General features: G+C 38.3%; 1 protein-coding gene across 1 annotated transcript; it reads left to right on the top strand.

Annotated features, from left to right (window-relative positions):
* The first annotated feature begins 1,040 nt into the window (after positions 1-1,040).
* Positions 1,041-8,020, top strand: LOC126481821 (prisilkin-39-like). Its single transcript, XM_050105779.1, has 2 exons — positions 1,041-1,160; positions 7,382-8,020. The coding sequence occupies exons 1-2, from the start codon at positions 1,091-1,093 to the stop codon at positions 7,603-7,605; spliced, it is 294 nt and encodes a 97-aa protein (XP_049961736.1). The 5' UTR covers positions 1,041-1,090; the 3' UTR covers positions 7,606-8,020.
* Positions 8,021-22,058: the final 14,038 nt, after the last annotated feature.

Below are 22,058 nucleotides of genomic sequence, written 5' to 3'. Positions count from 1 at the left end.
AATTTATTTAGAATATCAAATTCTCAGGATGCAAGCAAACTAACTGTGCCTTTGCTAGTCGTGCTTACTGATTCGTGAGTCGAAAGATGTCCTAGTAGTAGATAAGAAAAGTAGATGAGAAGTTTCTACGTGGAGTCGATTGATGTAGTTGTCAACGTTTCGGACCCGCTTCAGCAAAGTTCTCTTTTGCATCTTACATTCACAGTGAACCTTGTATGTGAATGATTGGTGAGATTTATACAAACGTGTCTCACGGAGAAGTGAACTTCACACTCAAACAAAACTAATTCTGGTTTAAGAACTGTGTAGTTTCCTTTGTCCTCCTTGGCTGCCCGTGTTAAAGTGAACTGAAGAATAAAACCTTAAAGTGGCTATGCGTTCTTGCACACCAGAACACATCTAAACCTTACCCTTCGGCCACCTTCTTAGGCAGACCGCTCAGTGGTGGATGGTGCTATGTACAGCACGAAATCTGGAAGAGCAATTTATCATGTGAAAAAAGCCATAATTTTTAATAAAACTCAGATACAAATCTTTTAATGTTTCAAAAATCACATAAAATTGTTTTCTACTATAAAATGTTTCAAATTGGTAAAAAGTTCCACATGCAGGAATTGGATTATCCACGTATGATTCATACACCTCCAACTGACGTGTTCGTGTTCTTAATAATCAAGTTCCAACGGCATATGCGAAAGACCTGATCCATCTGCCTAGCAGAGGGTTGTCCATGTTTGGTTGACAGTGTTTAAAAAAGCGATACGCCGACTGAAGTCACAAGGTCGAATGTAAAGCGTTCGTTTAAATCCCTCTACTACCACAACGTACCGTTATCACGTTAGTCATAGGTCAGTACACTGCACGTTCGTATCGTCTTTGTTTGAAGCCAGTCCTTCCTAAGTGCTATCAGCGTTCTCGTTCGATGGCGCCCTTGTTCTGACTTATTATCACCCTTTAGCTAGCTGCCTACCTGCCTGATTCACCGGCGCCAGTCAAATATAAAAGGCAAACATCCGCAGGCCCTGCAAGGACAAAGTTAAGCAAGCCAAGGGCGGACTGTTTCTTTCAGTGTATTCCTGCAAGCGGCCAAATGAAGCCTAAGACCATTTGTATGCTGGCTGTTTTGGTAGTGATAGCCGTTACTGGATATGGACATCAAAGTGAGTAGTACACTTTTGAAGCATTAGTGTTTAGAGAGATCACATGCAACTCCGTTTAAATTATTTGCCTATCATTACACATCATTGTAACATCCTAGGAACATGTGTTTTATATTTCTATTCCCTACCCACTTTTGTTCCCTCTATATCTAAACTAATTCTGAACGTAACTGCATAAACTCGGTGTGCCAGTTCCATAACCTAAATCAAAGATTTCCTCGCACATAATTTTTAATCCATCTAATAAATCTTCGTTCAGGACTAACCTCAAATTTAAATTTTCACTTTCTTTCTGCACCTCATAACTTCAATAACATCTAGTGTTTTCCTTCTGCAGCTTTCCCACTGATCGACTTTCACATAGTTATAGTTTTGATCATCACAATTTAAGTTGCAGAAATGATTTATTTGTTCAATTTTTGTACTGCCTTTGATATCAGTGGAGTTTGTCTGAACAGAAATCTCCTTCGCTATGGGAGTCTCGTTCCCCACATTCTACTTACTCCTGAGTAGTATAATTCCTTTGCTCTCTCGATACATTTGTCTTCGTTTCCTCGGTTCCTAATCCACTTCTGTGTTATAGAGTGTTCGTTAAATTTACCTTCCCCTCTGTTAGAAGCGAATGCAACATTCTTCTAAACATTATTTTGCAGCTCTAACTTAAAAACTTAACATAGAAAATATTAGGTCGGTGTATAAGATCGTAGTGTTTTGTTTTGCATGTCGGTATTCTCGTTGATATGGGCTTATTTATCGATTGTCATTTTTATTTGTAGTTCACTGTTGCTATTTGAGTTTACATAATGTCATTTTGTAATTTGGAGATTGTGAGTGGAAATTTGGACGCTATAAAATGGAATGCCATGTGCAGAAATCCGAACATTTCCGACTTATTCTTCTGTTTGAGTTCAACAGAGGTGAACGAGCTGCGGAGACAACCACAAACATTTCCGTCGTGTATGAGGATAGCCCCATCGGACAGAGTACGGTAGGGAAATGGTTTTCTCGTTTTAAGGAGGATCATTACAGTAGTAGTGACCCACTGTGTTCACGAAGACCTTCGGGGATTGATCAAGATCGATTAAACGCATTCATCCGCAATGATTCAAGTCAGTGTACTTGAGATCTGTCAGATGTGTTGAACTGTGATCATTCCAACATCGTGTGACATTTGCGTACAATGCGGATGGTCCCCCCAAAATTCGTGTGTATGTCTACGGCATGCTCCAAACCAAAATCACACAAATCAGCAGGTGGCCATATGTAAATCACTGCTTGCATCTCTATGCTTCAAGCATATACGTATACATACCATTTCTGAGAACCAGCAAATTGAGTTGTTAACTGTGTGATTCTTTGCAATAAAATAATGAGAAACATCTTATTCGTGGCAAAAGTATTATTGTAAGTTGCGTGTTACGAGAGTATGCCATTTGAAGGCAACGACACATTGAGGAACCACCAGAAACGCATTGTTCTTGGTACAATTTGTTACAGTGAAATTTCAATAAGTAACATAGCTCCGATCAATGCTTTCAGCAAGCGCCAACATGGTAGTATTGGTTAACTGAGGTTTGTTGTCGGTTTTGCGTGCCGGCACGGTAGCTCAGCGTGTTCGGTCAGAGAGCTGGTTGGCCTTTATAATAAAAAAAAAAAAAAAAAAAACTGATTGGAACGGTCAACATACGAACTTGACCGGATGTCATGTGACGTCTGCAACGACCAAACACAATGGTCAACTACGGACAATAAGAAAAAAAAAAAAAAACGTAATAGGTAGCGTTCCCGATTGCCATCAAAGTACGTCTAATGAAGCTGGTTCGTGTCTCACGATGTCTAATTTTTTTCTAACATTCGCGTAATAGTTTCTGATGCTTTATTATTAGTTTAATGTAAGTATATATTATAGTATTTGATGTTATGTAAATATAAGTTGCCTTTTTCTGAGGAGTGAATTTGTTCGATTGTCTTAACAAAAATGGATCAAATGGCTCTGAGCACTATGGGACTTAACTGCTAAGGTCATCAGTCCTCTATAACTTAGAACTACTTAAACCTAACTAACCTAAGGACATCACACACATCCATGCCCGAGGCAGGATTCGAACCTGCAACCGTAGCGGTCGCGCGGTTCCAGACTGTAGCGGCTAGAACCACTCGGCCACCCCGACCGGCGATTGTCTTAACCTACAGAACAGTTTGCACTACTTTTATAACGATATTTTGTTCCTCTTCCTTTTATAATTCGTAATTCACATGATGCTACTCGGTAGCAACAGTGATCAAATAAGAATGATCTTGGGGTTTTACTAAAATGTGGAAATGATGAAATAATGCTTATCTTATGTGGAGAACTATTGCAAATTTGTATCGCACTGTTTGTAATAGAACTTTTATAAGCCTGTGTCCTTACTCATTGGACATGGTAATTTCCTTTTCGTCTTAAAACATGTACATGGATAGTGTAGATTTTATTTGTGGGTTGTGTTGTTTGGGGGGAAGAGACCAAACAGCGATGTCATCGGTCTCATCGGATTAGGGAAGGACGGGGAAGGAAGTCGGCCGTGCCCTTTCAAAGGAACCATCCCGGTATTTCCCTGGAGCGATTTAGGGAAATCACGGAAAACCTAAATCAGGATGGCCGGACGCGGGATTGAACCGTCGTCCTCCCGAATGCAAGTCCAGTGTGCTAACCACTGTGCTACCTCGCTCGATTTTTATTTGTGCATGTTACATATAGAACAACGAGACTAGCGTATGGACAGTGGAGGAAATGAACAGTTTAACAGAGTTTACGTGGGATCTATTTTTACGTGCGCCCATTTAGTAAACAGCGTGATTTACGAGCTAGAAACATCCCGCAACAGCCGCTCGAGTACGTTTTGACCGCGTATACCTCGTAGGGGCCCATGTACCGTATGCACAATTTGCATCATACCTCAGAGTTCAGCAACACGTTGAACTCAGCACGATTAACGTTGACGTTTGACAGCATGGTCCGTCTGCCGACGGCTTAAGGCCTGGAAGCTAGTTGCCAATTCGCGCCTCCGACGGCGGCAAACAGACGCGTGAATTCAGATCGCCGGAAAGATGAACATACGGCACAAACATTATGCTGAGTAAGTGTCGTGTGACCGACGCAATATAATAGCCTGAGTTTTCCACTTGAAACTGAAGTTTCTGGTCAATCTCATCACGAAAGAATTTGGTCTGTTTTATGCTTCATGTACAGCGTTGAGTGACAATAGCGTGACCTGCATCACACAAATATCCTCCTGTGACCGGAAGAAAAAAATACGTCCCAGTGATGTCGACAAGCTGGTAAGTGCTGAATTGCTGGTCAGTAACACAGAACCAACACTGTTTGAATTCGAAAGGACACACATTGTTCACATTCCACAGAGGGTATCAAACAGAAACTCTTGTTGCAGTAGGGCAGCCGGTGCTCTAAAGGATATCCAAGAACACTGGTAGAGCAACGATAATGGTAGAAGATGGATACCCGTCATATTGCTGAAGTTCGTCTGAACAAGGCGGAATTACAGCTACAATAAGATCAAGTGTCTATGAAATTAGACAATAGATGTATCGTGCCCTATTCACCGATATTATTTATCTACAACAGTTAAAGCTCACAAAACGGTGAAATGTGTAACGGTGTTAAATCCATTAAATATGTTTGCAAGTAGGATACGTAACCAAGGGCAGTGGCCAAGCCACATTTCCATTGAGGAATGAAAACGATGAAGTCACAAAGTTTCTGTCGGACCAATAGCTCTGTAGAGGCAATGTGGTGCATTTTGAGCTTCCCTATTCACTAAAAACACCACCTGTGATTTATCTCGATGTTAATCTTGAAGGAGGACAGCGGATGTATTTTAACCCAGAAAACATTACAGATCGCTTAGAAAAACAGAGATAGACAACTTTGCTGGCATACTTTTGGCTTTGTGGTAGAATTAACTCGGTTATACTTACGCAGTTGGAGGAACAAAATGTAGAGTATATCTCCATCAACACTGACATGGAGCAAGATGACTCTACTAATTATCCAGTTGCATTTTTAAACTCTTTTAGCATACCTGGCCTTTATAAATAGCCTGTCCACATCGTGTCATTAACATTTAGATAATAAAAAGCATAAAGTTCCAGTTTTCCAACATTTTTCTTTGAGGACAACCTAACGTATAAATGTATTGATAGCATTTGATGGGAAAAGGAGTAAATACTCACTTTAAAATGGTTTTTATATGAAGTGTAAGACATAGCAGGAAATTACCTTGATTTTCCTCGTTGAATAGATGGCTCAGCTCGTCGTCAGATAATCTGCTAGGGGATAATTTATAAGAGGCCCGGGTTAGATAATTTTCCGTGAAGACACTCCATAGTTAACATATAAATTGTGGTTATTCTCATCATTATTATGCAACAGTCTGAATGTTGTTGGTCACTTTGGAAATAAACTCTGGTTTTCACTTTGATGTATTTGTATTCTATCTTATAATTATTGAATTGCTAAAATTAACATTTCACTTGTATTTGACAATACTCAAAACATGAAGACAAAAGTTCGTTTACATATAACGTGGAGGTAAAAGTCGCAGCCATGCCTAACCACATCTGTCCTCTTCCAGCACACACCAAAACCTGTCCAAAAACTCTTTCAAAACTCACAGTAAACAAAGATAGCACGACTTGTTTGAGCAAGGAATAGAATGTTTAAGTTCATATCTACCGTAAAAACTAACATTCCAGATGTGAACAAATTTGATACTAATGATTCAGTTAAATATCTTAGGTATAATTTTGTAATGTAGTTTATCGTACCTAAATAATGTTAAATTTTCAAGCGTCTGCCAGTTACTGACGAAAGAAACAAATGCCATTTTACAGAATAAATGACGTTTTCACAAGCGACACTAAACTGAAAGTAATGGATTTTGAAATATAACGCAAAAAATATAGAAAGGTTAATGAAAGTTCAAGTATTAGTCTCTAAGAATATAATGCTCCCAATAACTCGCACAATGGAAATAACACATCGCAATTTTCAAAGAGACATTGTCAAATTATGACTGGTATCGAACGCTTCATTAAACAGAGATGTGTTGACAACTACTATTGATCAGGTGACACAATGGTACAGATTTGTATCATCTTCCATCACACAAAATTAAGTTGAAAAACGGCACTCCGATTATTCTATTGCGAAATTTAAGGGTCGTAGAAGCGTAAATATTGACGGGAAGTGGCATAAATGTGCGAGTTTTACACCCCGAATCACGCTTATTTTATTACATTTCTCCATTACCATTACTTTATAAACGTGTACAATTCCTCGTGAACTTATTTTGTGTCATGGCCGTAAACAAAGGACAAAGCGCAAGTCTGCATATTTTAGGTCTGGACCTTAGCGCCATTGCTTTTCTCTCGGCCAGCTCCACGTGGTTCTCTCTTGTGTTAGTGAAGCAAACAAGCACTTCGTTCCTGTCGACAATCATACTACTTCACACGTTGTCGACAAAGAAGCTTTGTAAGTCAAATATAAATTCCAAACGTATGAAATCTCGGCCACAATTATAAATAAATATCAAGGGAATGCCTGCTTTCTTAGCTAGTAGAACATAGGCAGAGACATTAGGGAATAATTACCATGGTAAACTACTCTACACACCTACTCTGATTTAAATATGTAAATGTATAACAATTAAATCGCAATATAGTCTTACAATCATCATAGAACACTCTCTCCACGTAGTCATATCAAAATAATTGTTACCAGATATTAACAAAAATTATAGATATATAAATGTAATGCTTTCATATTGTAGCGGTATTAGAGTGAGACACAGAGGATAAGACATAAATAACAGATGACTTTGCACGTAAGTTCTACTTTTAGACGAAGAGATTAGCACAGGATAGGAATTCATGGTGAGCCGCATCGCTCAGACGTCTAACGACCCAAAAAAGAAAAGTCAACGTAGAGGCGGTGTTGCACGCTATTAGTGTGATGGCTCTTTGGGGTGAATTTTTGTCCAGTGTGCTTCATAGACCCTACGAATGTAAATGCAAAGGTGATGCTACCCACCTTCACTTGCTAAGAAAGTGAAGTTCTGAATCATGAACACTGTGTGTGACATTACGTTTCAGTGAACGCATAGGATCAGTGGAGACTCGTGAGGCTGGGTCCTAACATGTGGCTGCTTTGTGTGTTGCAGGTGGCCGGCGGCAGGTGAGGTCCCTGTCGCAGGCGAGCAGCCAGGCTTCATCCTACGGCTCTGGCGGCCTGGGGGGCTACGGCCCCTTAGGCTATGGTCTGGAGGCCCTGGGGGGCTCCCCCTACCCCTACCCAGGAGGATTTGGTGGCTACCTTCCGTCATACGGCGGAAATCCGTATTTATCCTGGGGTCCTTATGGCTACGGTCAACCATTCTTTCGGTAGGATAACTTCGGACGGAAAGAAATTTGCAAGAAAATCGATTATTCATCTTCAATATTTGCTACATATTCTGTGTGATTTTTGCTCAGTGACAGTATGTAGGTTGACTCCTGTTCATTGGTACTAATTGTGCCAATATGCACCTCTACTGCTTGAGTGAACTTCAAAGCGCAAATGGAATATTAGTTATTCATAACTTGATGTCGTAACTTGTCAGTATTTACACAGTTTATCTTGTGCCTCATGGGAGCTTTTCTTGTAACAAGAAAGTTAAAATGATGATCGATACTCATAAATAATGGCTTCGTATTTTGCATAAAGTACATGATAAAGCTACCAAAAAGAATAATTTTATATATTTATGATATCACTGTTCTTGTAAATCTCGCCGATGAATGAATGCTTTTATGAAACGTAAACTGTACAGATAAATGTATTGCTGTATATGTTGAAATAAAATTCATAGTTGATGAGTTATCATAAAATTCTTGATATCAAAAGATCTCGTTATTTTTTAGCTCCTCAGTTGTTCCTAATCACGTAAAGCTATGGCTGATGCGGCTATCCATACCACCATCGTAAAATGAGCAACAAACAAATTTGTGGAAATCATAAATCTCCCCTTCCTTCTTGTTCTCCTCTCCCCCCTCCCCCCGAGGTGGCAGCTATTCCATGCTATCTTCCCCTTTCCTTCCTCTTGTTGTATTTGGTAGTAAGCTAATTCTTTACTGTAACAACAATAAAATTTACCACCCCACTAACATGTTAAATGCGAAATAATCCAACAATACAGCGAACAACCTAATTAAAATCATTACGCAAACTGTTACAGAAGTGAGATCTACGTTCAAGTGCGAAATCTGCGCGGAATCATGTAGCTAAGAGGCGATGACTATGCTGAAAGCCACAGCAACAGAGTAAATCACTATAAACAAATGGAAGGATAACGTACTAAGAGATTTTTCATAGGAATTCGATAAATTATCCTGGGTTGACTGTGAGAGAATAGTACGATTTGATAATAAGGATTTTTTATGGGTACCACGAGGCAGAGTTATTACCAAAACGCTAGCTGGACAAGTTGCAAAGAATAATAGTCCTGCAACACCACCTGATGATGAGCCTGCAATGACTCGAAAACTAGTTGATGGTACAATAAACATGAATCTCGTTCGAAATGAGACATATAACTTACAGAAACTGTCACATCCCAAACTATTTTGATGAGAATGATAATACAAAGGCTAACTTCTTCATGACGTGGTCACATGAGTGATCGAGGACACAAATTCAACTGAAACTAGTCAAAATAAGAAAGATTACTGCACATAATACATACACGCACAATACTATGGCTCGTATATGGCACTTTGTTTCAGGACTCTCTTCAGGTTTCGAAATAGAGAAATCCAGGAAAAGGAAAACCATCACATTCGTCAAATAATATTTCTGAATGTAAAATTCATTCATTACTTAATGCGGAAGATGGTTTACTTAAATTACTATAACTTAATGTGTTCTCATTTTGCAGCTCACATAACCCAGATGAAAACTAACACAAACATAGAGAGGACACAGTGTCCAAAGACGTCACTTTTTACTAACGAATCTATGCAATCCCAGTAGTCTTTTATCCTCGAACGAAACAACGGAGTCGGTAGGAAGAATGTCTTGAGTTCATTTACGGGAGGCAATATATTTACTGTATTATTGTTGCTATTGTTGTGGCCTTCAGTCCGAAGATAGGTTTGATGCAGGTCTCCATGGTACTCTGTTCTGTACAAGCCTTTCATGCCGGAACAACTACTGCAACCGACATCCATCTGAACTTGTTTACTGTTTTAATCTCTTGGTCCTTCTTTAAAATTTTATCCTCCACACTTCCCTTTGATGCTAAGTCAATGATTCCTAGATGTCTCATACTCTGTCCTATCAACCGATACCTTCTTTCAGTCAGTTTGTGCCACAAACTATTTTCTCCCCAATTCTGTTTAGTTCCTCCTCTTTAGTTAGTCGATCTACCAATCTAATCCACAGCATTCTTCTGTAGCACCACGTTTAAAAAGCTTGTCTTCGCTTCTTGTCTAAACTGCTTGTCCTTTGCGTTTCACTTCCCTACAAGACTACTCATGAGAGAAGTAACTTCAGAAAAGATGTACTAACACTGAAGTTTGCATTCGGTGTTAACAAATTTCTCTTCTTCAGAAACACTTTTCTTGCTGTTACCAGTCTACAGTATATATCGTTTCTAGTTCAGACGTCATTAGATATTTTACTGCCCAAGTAACGTAACTCATCTAGTTCTTTTAGTGTCTCATTTCGTAATGTATTCCATCAGCACCGCCTAGTTTAATTCGACTAAATTCCATTACCTTTGAGTTGCTTCTATTAACGTTCATCTTATATTCTCCTTTCAAGATACTGTTGATATCGTTCATACACTCTTCCAAGTACTTTGCTGTCTGTGGCACTACCACCTGAAAATAACTAAGCATTCTGCAATCTGTCAAACAAACTTCAGCCATTTCGTTGTTAAAATTTAATAAAAGGTCAAAAATCTGTGGCTTCGGTTAGAAACTGATGAACCTCAGACAGAAGTAGGTGTAGAGAGGGCACAACAAACTTTCAGTAGAAAACTGAATAAGAATGTAGGGAAGTCACCAAAGAGAAAGAAAGTTTTGTTGTTAGGTAATTGACATGCCAGAGGTGTAGGCCAACTTTTGCAGCACCAGTCAGGATCAGAATACTAGGTCACAAATTTTTGTAAACCTAGTGCCGGTCTGGGTCAGGTCACAGATGATTTAGGTTCACTCTGTAAAGATTTTACCAAGGAAAACACAGTGGTTATTGTGGGTGGGTCGCGCAATAGTATTGACAGAGATCCTGGGTACAATATAGAGTGTGACCTGGCAAAGATTGCATTAGCAACGAGAAATACCAGTGTTGAGTTTGTGTCTGTTCAGAGGCGCCATGACCGACCTCATTTAAACTCTTCTGTCTAGAGACTTAATTTGGAGTTGCAATGGTTACTTGGGTTGGGTGCAGGTTCAGATATTCGTTTGGTTCCTGTTCATTCTCTCAGTAGGTGGGATTATACTACACATGGCCTACACCTCAACAGGAAAGGGAAGGGTAAACTGGCTGGGCTAATAGCAGCAAATGTAAGGGGGGTAGGCACTGCCATGAGTAGTAATATACCAGTGGTCATAGGTGTTGGAGCAGCACCTTTTTTAGGATAGGTAGGACAGAACGAAGTCAAGTTCTGAGAGAAGTAAAGATTGAAACAAACCTTCAGTTTGAGAAAGAAATTAAACGGCATAATCCTGCCACATTGAATCAGCGAACACAGCTGTTGCTTAAAAATTCACAGCAATCAACAGAAATTTTATTTCCACCCAATTTCATCTCGATAAATGTGAAATACCAACTATCTTTAGTGCATCAAAATACTCGAGGGCTTAGAAGTAAAACTAATGAACTACTTATGCACATTGATGAATTAGAGTCATGGAACCCAGTTGATATGATCTGCCTCTCTGAACATCATATGACCACAGGTATAGGTATGTTATACCTTACAGAATTTAAGTTAGCCTCTTACTTCTGTAGACAAAATATGGAGAAAGGAGGAGTTGTCACATTTGTTAAAAACAGTTTTAAATTTAAGAATACTGACATTAATGAATTTTGCTTAGAGCAGCACTTAGAAGCATGTGCAACAGAGATACAATTTCATAATAGGTCCTTTATAATATTGGTCATTTACAGAGCACCTTCATGAAATTTCAACCTGTTTATAAACGGTGTTGAAGAGTTATTATCCCATGTAAAATTAAAAAACCAAGAACTTGCGGTTGCTGGTGATTTTAATAAAAATGTCCTGAAAACACTGTTAGTGAACAGTTACTGAAATCAGTTACATTGTCATTCAGTTTAATTTCTACTGTAAATTTCCCAACTAGCGTATACAAGTGTTCTAAGACTGCCATTGATAGTATCTTTACAGACAATTCTGGGCAAATAAGCCACATTACAAAACCAGTAGTAAATGGGCTATCTGACCATGATGTGCAACACCAAACATTAAATTTTGAAAATTATCAGGGTAAAACATCTATCAGAACTGAGTACAGAAGGCAAATAAAGCAATCAAAAATTGAGAAATTTAGGAGATTGCTCAAAGAAATTAATTGGATGTTTGTTTACAGCATCCAAGACACAAATGGAAAATACAAAACATTGATTAATACAGTTAGCACCTTATTTGAAAATTGTTTTCCCCTGAAGGTAGCTCAAATTAAACAGAAGTCTTATAAGAAATAATGGATCACATAAGGGATAAAAATATCTTGTGAGACAAAAAGGAAACTCTATGTGATATGTAGGGACACCTTTGATACTAGCATTTTAACTCATTACAAAAATTACTGCAAAATATTGAAGAAGGTTATCCAGAAATCTAAGCACCTGCATTATGAGAAGAAGATATATACATCCAGCAATAAAATAAAAACGATATGGGATAAAGTTAAGTCAGAGAGAGGTAGGACAAGAAATGATGAGGAACAAACAGCTCTAAAAATAAATGAAACCTTGGTAACAAACACATGCTCTGTTGCAAACGATTTAAACAAGTATTTTATCTCTGTTACTGATAGCATGGGGTTGTCAGGTTCAGTAAATAATGAAATGGAATATCTGACACCTGCACACACGAGCAATCTCAGTAAAATGGAATTGACACTTACTTCACCCAAAGAAACAAAAATCCATTATAAAGACCTTGATATCAAAGCATTCTAGTGGTTATGATAACATATGAACAAAGTTAATAAAAGAATGTTCATGTGAGCTTAGTCATATCTTAAGTTATTTGTGTAATCAGTCACTTATCACAGGAATATTCCTGGACTGGATTAAATATGCTGAAGTTATACCTCTCCACAAGAAAGGGGACAAATAAATGCCATAAAATTACTGACCAATATCACTTTTGCCAGTTTTTTCAAAATTCTTTGAAATGGTTATGTTCAAGTGCTTACTTAAGCACCTTAGTGAAAATAACATACTGTCAAAGTCGCAGTTTGGGATTCTTAAGGGTTCTGATATTGAGAAGACTATTTACACTTACAGTGAAAATGTCCTTAATTCATTAGACAACAAATTAGAGGCATCAGGTATATTCTATGACTGTCAAAGGCTTTGGACAGTGTGAATCACAGTATTCTTTTAAGTAAATTAAAATATTATGACATCACTGTTAACTCTGGAAAGTGGTTTCAGTTATATTTTACTGATAGAAAACAAACGGTATCATTACATAACACTTCAGCAGTTGGCAATCAGACATCATCTGACTGGGAAGAAATTACATGTGGTGTTTCCCAAGGTTCCATACTGGGTCCACTACCTTTTCTTGTGTATATTAATGACCTGTCATCTGTTACACTACCAGATGCCAAGTTTGTCTTATTTGCAGATGATACAAACATTGCAATAAATAGTAAATCAAATATAAATTTAGTAAGGGCAGCTAATCAAATTTTTACTGAGATTAATAAGTGGTTCATAGCCAATTCACTGTCATTAAACTTTGAAAAGTCCCACTATATGCAGTTCAGAACTTCCAAGAAATTTCATTCTAGTGAGTGTATAAAATATGATGGCATGGAAATGGGAGAAGTTGAGATCGTAAAATTCTTAGGATTCCAACTTGATAATAAATTTAGTTGGGAGCGACATAATAACGAACTGCTAAAGCGCCTAAGCAACTCTGTGTTTGCAGTGCGAATGATGCCAGGCATAGGAGGTATAAATATAAAAAGACTGGCATATTTTGCTTATTTTCACTCCATTATGTCATATGGTATCATATTTTGGGGTAACTCCAACAAACTGTACAGACGCATATAATATGGGTAATGTGTAGTGTAAATCCAAGAACACCATGTCGATACCTGTTCAAAGAATTGGGCATACTAACCACAGCTTCTCAGTATATTTATTCCTCAATGAAGCTTGTTGTAAATAATACATCTCTTTTTCCAACTAACTGCTTAGTACACAGTATCAAAATTACGAATAAGAAGAATATACATAAAGATTTAAAATCACTTACTCTTGCCAAGAAAGGAGTCCAGAATTCAGCATATTTTCAATCAGTTACCATGAACCATTAAGGGTTTAGTTTCAGACAAGGCAAAATTTTAACATAATTTAAAGGAATTTTTGGTGGCCAGCTCCTCCTATTCTATCCCATGAATTTCTCAATAAGTGCAGTAGACCACTTTAATGAAAAGTTATTATACTTTAATTTTTGACTATACTTGGTTGTAACAGCCAACAAACTACCTACTGTGTGAATGATGGATGTATGGAAAGCAGATTTTAGTCTTAAGTCTGTAAATAGTGGAAGTTTAATTTTAAATCTTCTACATAATTTGACTGTTCTTAACTGAAGATTATTGAAATGAATAATTTACTTTAATTTTTTAGAGTAGTTGGTTGTTATAGCTACTGTGTGAATGATGGATTTAATGAAAGCAGATGTAATTATTAAACCTGTAAATATTAGAAGTTTAATTGTAATACATGTACATTATTTTACTGTTAATTGACTGAGGATCATTAAAGTTAATGAAACTCAAGTTTTTCTAATAACATTTTTGTAATGTGTTTATCTGACACGTTCCACACTCAGGAGGATCCCCTCTTTTGTGGGTCTATGGAATGAATAATTAATCTAATCTAATCTAACAGTTCATGGAATCGTCACAGTTATTTCCGGTTTCTTCTAACATATCTACAATTTCAAACGAAAAGTCGATATCATTCTAATGAATGTCAAGGAAATCAACTAACAAATGACACACACGTACGCCCTCAGGAGAAGTAGTTGATTTCGGTTGGAAACAACGTTCTTTATATTTCATCATTGCTAAATTGACAACGTTAACTGCATTCCACATTATTGTGAAGTTGGAAGAAAAAAAACATGTTATTAGCGGGCACGCCTTACGAAAGCACAAAAAATATTAATTCAGCTTTATCTATATTGTCAGTACTTACCAATACTGCAAAAAGCAACTGATAATTTGTAATAGATGTTACTTGAGTGGCTAATTCGAGAGAATAGTGACTGTGTACTGTAGTGTCAGAGAAACTATCAACGAATGCTAACCTGAAATGTCGTTTACAAATTACTATCGGGTTGTGTCATATGTCCTGTTTACAAATTTTCCGCCGACCTCGGCTGTGTGTGTGTATGTGTGTGTGTGTGTGTGTGTGTGTGTGTGTATGTGTGTGTGCCTAGTTGCGCATGCGCAGTTGCTACAGCGGCAGTAGGGATGCACATTTTTACCGCCGCATAGCACGCTACGAATTTGGCAATTTCAGCTATTGTTTCTTTTAATAATTTCAGTGCCTCTTAGCAACTAAAATTTTGACAGTGCATTTCTTTTAGGTAAGGTTTCGGCATGTCTTATTGAACTATTCCCTTGTAAGCTACCCAAGCAAAGACTCACATCTTTACTTCCACCAGTATCTCGCCTCCTCTCTTCCAAATTCACAGTTCTCCTGTGAATCTGGTAGGGCTAGCACCAGGATATTGCAGAGACATGGCTTAGCAACAGCCTGGGAAAGTTTCGAGACTGAATTTTGACTCAGATGATTACAGGGTTTTAACAACAGTGTTTGCATTTTCATAAGAAGGATTGTAATACAACAGACCGAAATTCCGTGAGCAACACGAAGTTACATTTCTTCTTCTGACAATTGGAATGAAGGCAATACCATCTACCAGTGAACCGGATTACACACACAAGTCTCAAACTGATAATCAGAAAATATTGCACGTGATTCTTGGTGATAAGGCAACCAGCCATAAATACCTTTAAAAAACTTTACTTCCATGAGAGAACCGATTTAGGGCTATCATGCTCGTATTAGCATTTGAAAAAATGTTAATGTGTTTTTAGCATCCAAATAACATGTAATGTAACGCCATATATATAAATATTATTGTGCAGTGCAAGAGCGGACGACATGCTGGTGAAGAGAACATTAATGCAATCGGAAAAGTTAGCCATCTGATGATGGACATGATAGCCCGAAACGAATTATGGGATTGAAATGAAGCTTTTTGAAAGTGTTTTGGGCTGGTTGCGTTCTCCAGCAACTGATCGTTAACAGTCGTGAGTTCACAAGATCGATCACTGAAAAAATAACATCATAGTGAATCAGTCTGACTAAAAGATTAGCCTATAGTCTTAGGCGAGAGAAAGGAATTCTAAGTCACTGGAGACATTGGAGGTTCTGACCTAGGGCAAAGCAATGAGTTTAAACTAATCTCTGTTGACACTCTTTTCTCTGTTTCCCTAAAGTACAAGAAGGTATTGTACGTTTGGAAAAGATGTCCGTAAAGGATTCATCAACGAGATTACCGCAGCAAACGTTTCAGAAACATCCATAATGGAACCTATTAGGCAAACGCCCTTACTATTACTGTGTGAAAAATATCTCGATACACACAAGCACTAACAAACAGCCTTCAATAGGGTAAATAGACCATTGTTGTAGTTCAGCTTCTGTGTAGTGATTGTAGGTTCTCTATGAATAATTTCAACTCTAACTGAAATTACTGAGATCACAGGTGTAGTTGGATTGAGAAACGTAACGACCAAGTGATTTTTAGACACCTAAAGTTTCAGAATACAGTTTGCTGTATAGATAGCATCCTGCCGATAGAACTATCCTAATACGAAGAACATATTCTATTGCCAGCCTGATGACAGTTTTACAGCCACCAATGTATCCCACTATGTTTAAGCATAAGGAACAGATGGACTACATTTAGTCGACTGTAACAATTCCAACCCTAATAAATCGTGCAAAAAAAGAATAACAAAATAAGCATCTGGCCGAAAATGGACACAGCAAGATGAGAGAAAAGTAGGGGACAAGGGAAAGGTGTAAGTGAAATGGATGAAATGACAGAGAGACAGATAAATATACAGACAAAGTAAGGTGGGTAGAGACAGGCTGGATAAAAAAACAAAATAATGAAGTAGAAGAAAGGGAAAGGCCAAGAAACGGCTTCTAGCACATGTCGTCTCCACTCCATTAAAATAATGTCACAGTAAATATTGAAAAAAGTATTGAACAAAGACCATATAGGAGTGTGGAGGGAACGAAAGACAGCCACTGCCATATGTGAGGAAACAGGAACTTCCGTTGCTCTTGTGACCCAGTGTAAGTTGTAGTTCTACTTATGACCTTTATGACTGCGCATGACGTGTAACACGAAAGGCCACTAGAGAGTAGGTTATCTGGATACAGTCGTGACTACGCGTGCAGCAGCTTTTCGCATGTTGCTCCACAGGAAGTGAATGCCAGTGATTTTATAAGGCCGTTTCGCGTATGTCAGGATTCTGTGAAGTACGAGTGTAAACAGCAATAAGCTTCCTGACGTTGGGGTGACAACAACATGCGCTAATGTTTATGTTGTATTTAATTATCCAAGTGGAAGTGGTACTCTAGAAAAATATTCTAGAATAATATTCAGGGCGTACTATAGAATCATGTTCATTATACGTCGATAGCCAAGTACATTCAAAGACCTTCTCTGAAAGTACTGGAAGTCTGCGTGGCTACGTAAATGTAGTCACTTCACATGCAAACAATGCTCGCTTAAAATCGTCTTTTTCATGTACCAATAACGGATCTAACCAGATATCCTTAGTAAGCCAAAATTACATTTCAGATTTCAGAAATGTCCGTCTCATTAACAATGTATTGAGCAATTTCTTCATAACTTTGCTGTCGAATGTGAGTAATAACATTTCAAAGAAATGCATGGCAGCAGTCCGTATGACATCTACGTGGAGACGTAGCTGTGTGGTCAGAGGAAGTGTGATAAACAACAGAGTAACGTTATCAGATGAGATAAAAGGAAGAAAACGGACATAGGAAGGGATGAGGGAAGCATGGATAGTTTACAGTGTAACAAAGGTAGTTTCCGTAATGGACAGTTGGGATATGCTAAGAGCGAAGGTACAGATACTGGCTAGCCATAAAATGAAAAAAGTATTAGTGACATGGCGTTGAACAGAACAGTACGGTATTTCATAAATTTGCAGTCCAATTTACATGTGTCCACCGAAACCGTTCCCTTACGTGACAAGCGACCACTTGGAAACAAGTAAAACCTCATATCCACGCCACCAAACTGAATTTCTCTGGTCATAGTGGACTCAGTGAGATTCTCTGCAGCTGATCAGCATTTGTTCGAAAGGCCGAACCATAATCCTGAAGCTGACAGGCTGTCTTCGTAGGTGCTCTGAAGGATTTAAACAGTGGATGCATCAGGGACTTGATTGATTACGTACGTAACGTGAGCCACCTGTTTCTGAAATTTGTCACGATAGCGTCTATACAATGTGTACTTAGCCCTGCTGGAAATCCTCTTCCGCAACTTCCTTACGGATACTTGTCGTTACGTCAGATTTTTGCAGATTTAGGGCTTGTTAATTTGAGTGCAGGTCATCGACTACTTAGCACCACTTGCCATTGCCAAAGGAAACACAGAAACGGATAATCGACTGCTTAGCACGACTTGCGATAGGAAGAGAGAACACAGAAAAATCTAGGTCTCAGCAACATACATCTCACTGTGTAAATGATGTACAGGCGCCGAAACAACTGTTGAAAAATGAGCCCGGCTTAACTCTGTGTAGTGTCACGCTAGTCGCAGCTGTGACACGACTGTAGCAAAACGACTACACAGGGATAAACTCCAAGATACACCCATAGGACCGGTAAAATAAAAAAAAAAGTTTAAACTCAAGATTACTCTGTGCAACTTTCACTACTGAGTCGACGAAATAGGTGCGCGAAGAATTGTGGAAAGATGTGGAGACGAAAAAGACACATCAGAATCCATTAACCATTCCTGATAATTTGGAAACAATGTAGTCTAATCCGACTATAATAAACCTTGTCAAATCCTTTTCTTACAACAGCACCTGCTGGAGCTAATAACTCGATTATCCTTCATAAAACTTCCGAACAATAGTTACGCAAATTTGGACTAAATAACTGCATGCTCATTAACGCAGCAAATCTGCCGATGTAAACTGACACTCTCTTGATCTCAAAGGATTAACACTGTATATGATATTCGGAATTCCCGATAACACTCTGCGGTCAGGTTCAATCAGGTCCGCATTTTGCCTACTACTAGCGTCCGCGGCCGACCACAAAGCAACTTCCTGAATCCGGACCAGTACGTGTCGGTCCCATAGTGACTGCGAAAACAAAGATAGAAAAATAACAGCGCTCACTAAGGCAATTTTACAGTCTTCCTTCCCATGTTCCACACGTGACTGGAACTGGAAGAAACCCATTTTAGTGGTACATCACTAAGCACCCTTTGCTGTGCACTTCACAGTAGTTTGTAGAGCATGTGTGTAGATTTATTTATTTATTTATTTACCCTTCCAGTTCATTAGGACCAAATTGAGGAGCAAATCCTCAACGTCATGGAACGTGTCTGCACATGAAATTACAACACAGAAGTAATAACAGATAAAAATAAATGTTCATGAACCTGAAAAAAGTCAATACAATAAGAATCAGCTTAATTTTTTAAGGAAGTCCTCGACAGAAACTCTTCAGTTTCGATTTGAAAGCGCGTGGATTACTGCTAAGATTTTTGAATTCTAGTAGCAGCTTATTGAAAATGGATGCAGCTGCACACCTTTTTGCACAAGAGTCAAGGAAGTCCGATCCAAATGCAAGTGTGATTTCTGCCGAGTATTAACCGAGTGAAAGGTACTCATTCTTGGGAATAAACTAATATTGGTAACAAGGAACGACAATAAGGAATGTAAATATTGAGAGGCCAATGTCTAAATACCCAGACTCGTGAACAGAGGTCCACAAGAAGTTCGTGAACTCACACGCCCGTTTCTGAGCCAAAAATAGCCTTTCAGAATAGGAAGAATTACCCCAAAATATAATACCATACGACATAAGCGAATGAAAATACGCAAAGTAGACTAATTCGTGTCGAACGATCACTCACTTCCGATACCGTTCGAACAGTAAAAATGGCAGTATTAAGTCTTTGAATAAGATCCTGAACATGGGTTTTCCACGACAGCTTACTATCTATCTGAATACCCGAAAATTTGAACTGTTCAGCTTCACTTATCATAAGCCCGTTCTGTGAAATTAAAACGTCAGGTTTTGTTGAATTGTGTGTCAGAAACTGTAAAAACTGAGTCTTACAGTGATTTAGCATTAGTTTATTTTCTACAAGCCATGAACTTAGGTCATGTACTGCATTATTTGAAACCGATCCAATATTGCACACAACACCCTTTACTACCAAGCTAGCTAGTGTCATCAACAAACAGAAATATTTTAGAACTCCCCGTAACACTAGAGGGCATATCATTTATATAAATAAGAAACGGGAGTGTCCCTAACATTGATCTATGGGGCACCCCCCCCCCCCCCCCCCGCTTACAGTACCCCACTCATATCCCACGTCACAGCTGTTATCAATATTGTGAATAATGACCTTTCGCTACCGGTTGCTAAAGTAAGAAGTGAACCAATTGTGACTTACTCCCCGTATTCCGTAATGGTCCAACTTCCGGAGCAATATTTTGTGATCAACAAAATCAAATGCCTTAGTTAAATCAAAAAATAGGCCAAGCATTCGAAACCTTTTGTTTAGCCCATCCAGTACCTCACAGAGAAAGAGAATATAGCACTTTCAATTGTTAAACGACGTCTAAAGCCGAACTGTACATTTGATAGCAGATTGTGTGATATAAAATGATCAATTATCCTTACATACACTGTCTTTTCAATAACTTTTGCAAACACTGACGGCATAGAAACAGGTCTAAAATTACCTACATTATCCCTTTCTCCCTTATTATCAATCAGCTTTGCTACTGAGTACTTTAATCGATCAGGAAACTGACAATTCGTAAAGGAAAAATTAAAAATATGGCTAAATACTGGGGTAACATGTGCAGCACAGTACTTTAATATTCTGCTAGACACTCCATCATAACATGGGAGTCCTTAGTCTTCAGTGATTTAATTATTGTCCCAATCTCCCTCTTGTCTGTATCACAGAGCAGTATTTCAGACATCAATCTTGGAAAGGCATTTGCCAAGAATGTTAAATGATTTCCTGTAGAAAGTAAATTTTTATTGAATTCACCAGCAATGCTCAGAAAATGATTGTTAAATAGTGTACATACATCTGATTTATCAGTAACAGAAATATTTTTACTGCGAACTGACTTTATATCGTCGACCTTGTGCTGCTGACCAGACACTTCCTTCACAACTGACCATATGGTTTTAATTTTATCCTGTGAATTAGGTATTCTGTTTGCAGACCACATACTCTTTGCCTTCCAAATAACATTTTAAGCACCTTACAATACCGTTTGTAATGGGATATTGTAGCTTGATTGTGACTACTTCTAACATTTTCATATAATTCCCGCTTTGTTCTGCATGATGTCCTTATCCCACTAGTCAGCCACCCGGACTGCCCGTTACTGCTAGTACCCTGTTTAGAATGTTCTAATGGAAGGCAACTCTCAAAGAGCATGAGGAATGTCTTAAGGAAAGCATTGTATTTATCATCTATGTTATCTGCACTATAAACATCCTGCCACTCTTGTTCCTTGACAAGGTTTAAAAACTCTATATTGCTATTGGATTAACTTTCCTACACAGTTTGTAATTAAATATGACATTGGTTTGAGTACAAAAGCCTTTTTGTGTTAAAATTTGTTCATCATGGTCTGAAAAGTCCATTCACGCTTTTATTAATAGAATGCCCATCTAGTAATGAATAATGAATAAAAATATTGTCTATGGCTGTGCTACTGTTCCCCTGCACCCTAGTTGGAAAAAACACAGTCTGCATCAGATCATATGAATTTAGGAGATTCTTTTTCTTACACCATCATATACAAAATTTATTCTGAAGTCACCACATATAACTAGTTTCTAGTCTTCCTACGAAGTGAATCAAGAACCCTCTCTAGGTTGAGCAGAAAAGCTCTGAACTTAGAGTTAAACAACAACAATTAGAAGTTTAGTTTCACTACATTCAACTACCGCTGCACAACATTCAAATATCTGTTCAGTGCAGTGTCGTGATACGTCTATGGTCTCAAGTGGAATACTGTTTTTTATGTACATAACCACTCCCCCACCCCGCAAGCAACTCCTTGAGATGCTGGCAAAAATTTAAACTCCTTGGTCAATCAACAGTGTAGTTGCCTAGCGTTTGTATTTCACTCACGGGTCTTCTCACACATCTACATGCCTCTACAGCGAACAACACTACCCTCGTAATCGAATTTGGCGGCCTGTACTAAGAGAAAACTTCCCGCGACGTCGCGGTAAACATCGCGAAT

This window comes from Schistocerca serialis, chromosome 5 (assembly GCF_023864345.2).
Source record: "Schistocerca serialis cubense isolate TAMUIC-IGC-003099 chromosome 5, iqSchSeri2.2, whole genome shotgun sequence".
NCBI lineage: Eukaryota > Metazoa > Arthropoda > Insecta > Orthoptera > Acrididae > Schistocerca > Schistocerca serialis.
This window is presented reverse-complemented; position numbering and strand designations above follow the sequence as displayed.

What these genes read in the sequence shown, in the direction of transcription:
- LOC126481821 (XM_050105779.1), top strand. Translation starts at nt 1,091, where the DNA reads ATGAAGCCTAAGACCATTTGTATGCTGGCTGTTTTGGTAGTGATAGCC. An exon ending in TACTGGATATGGACATCAAA is followed by an intron (nt 1,161 to 7,381) that starts GTGAGTAGTACA and finishes TGTGTGTTGCAG; the next exon opens with GTGGCCGGCGGCAGGTGAGG.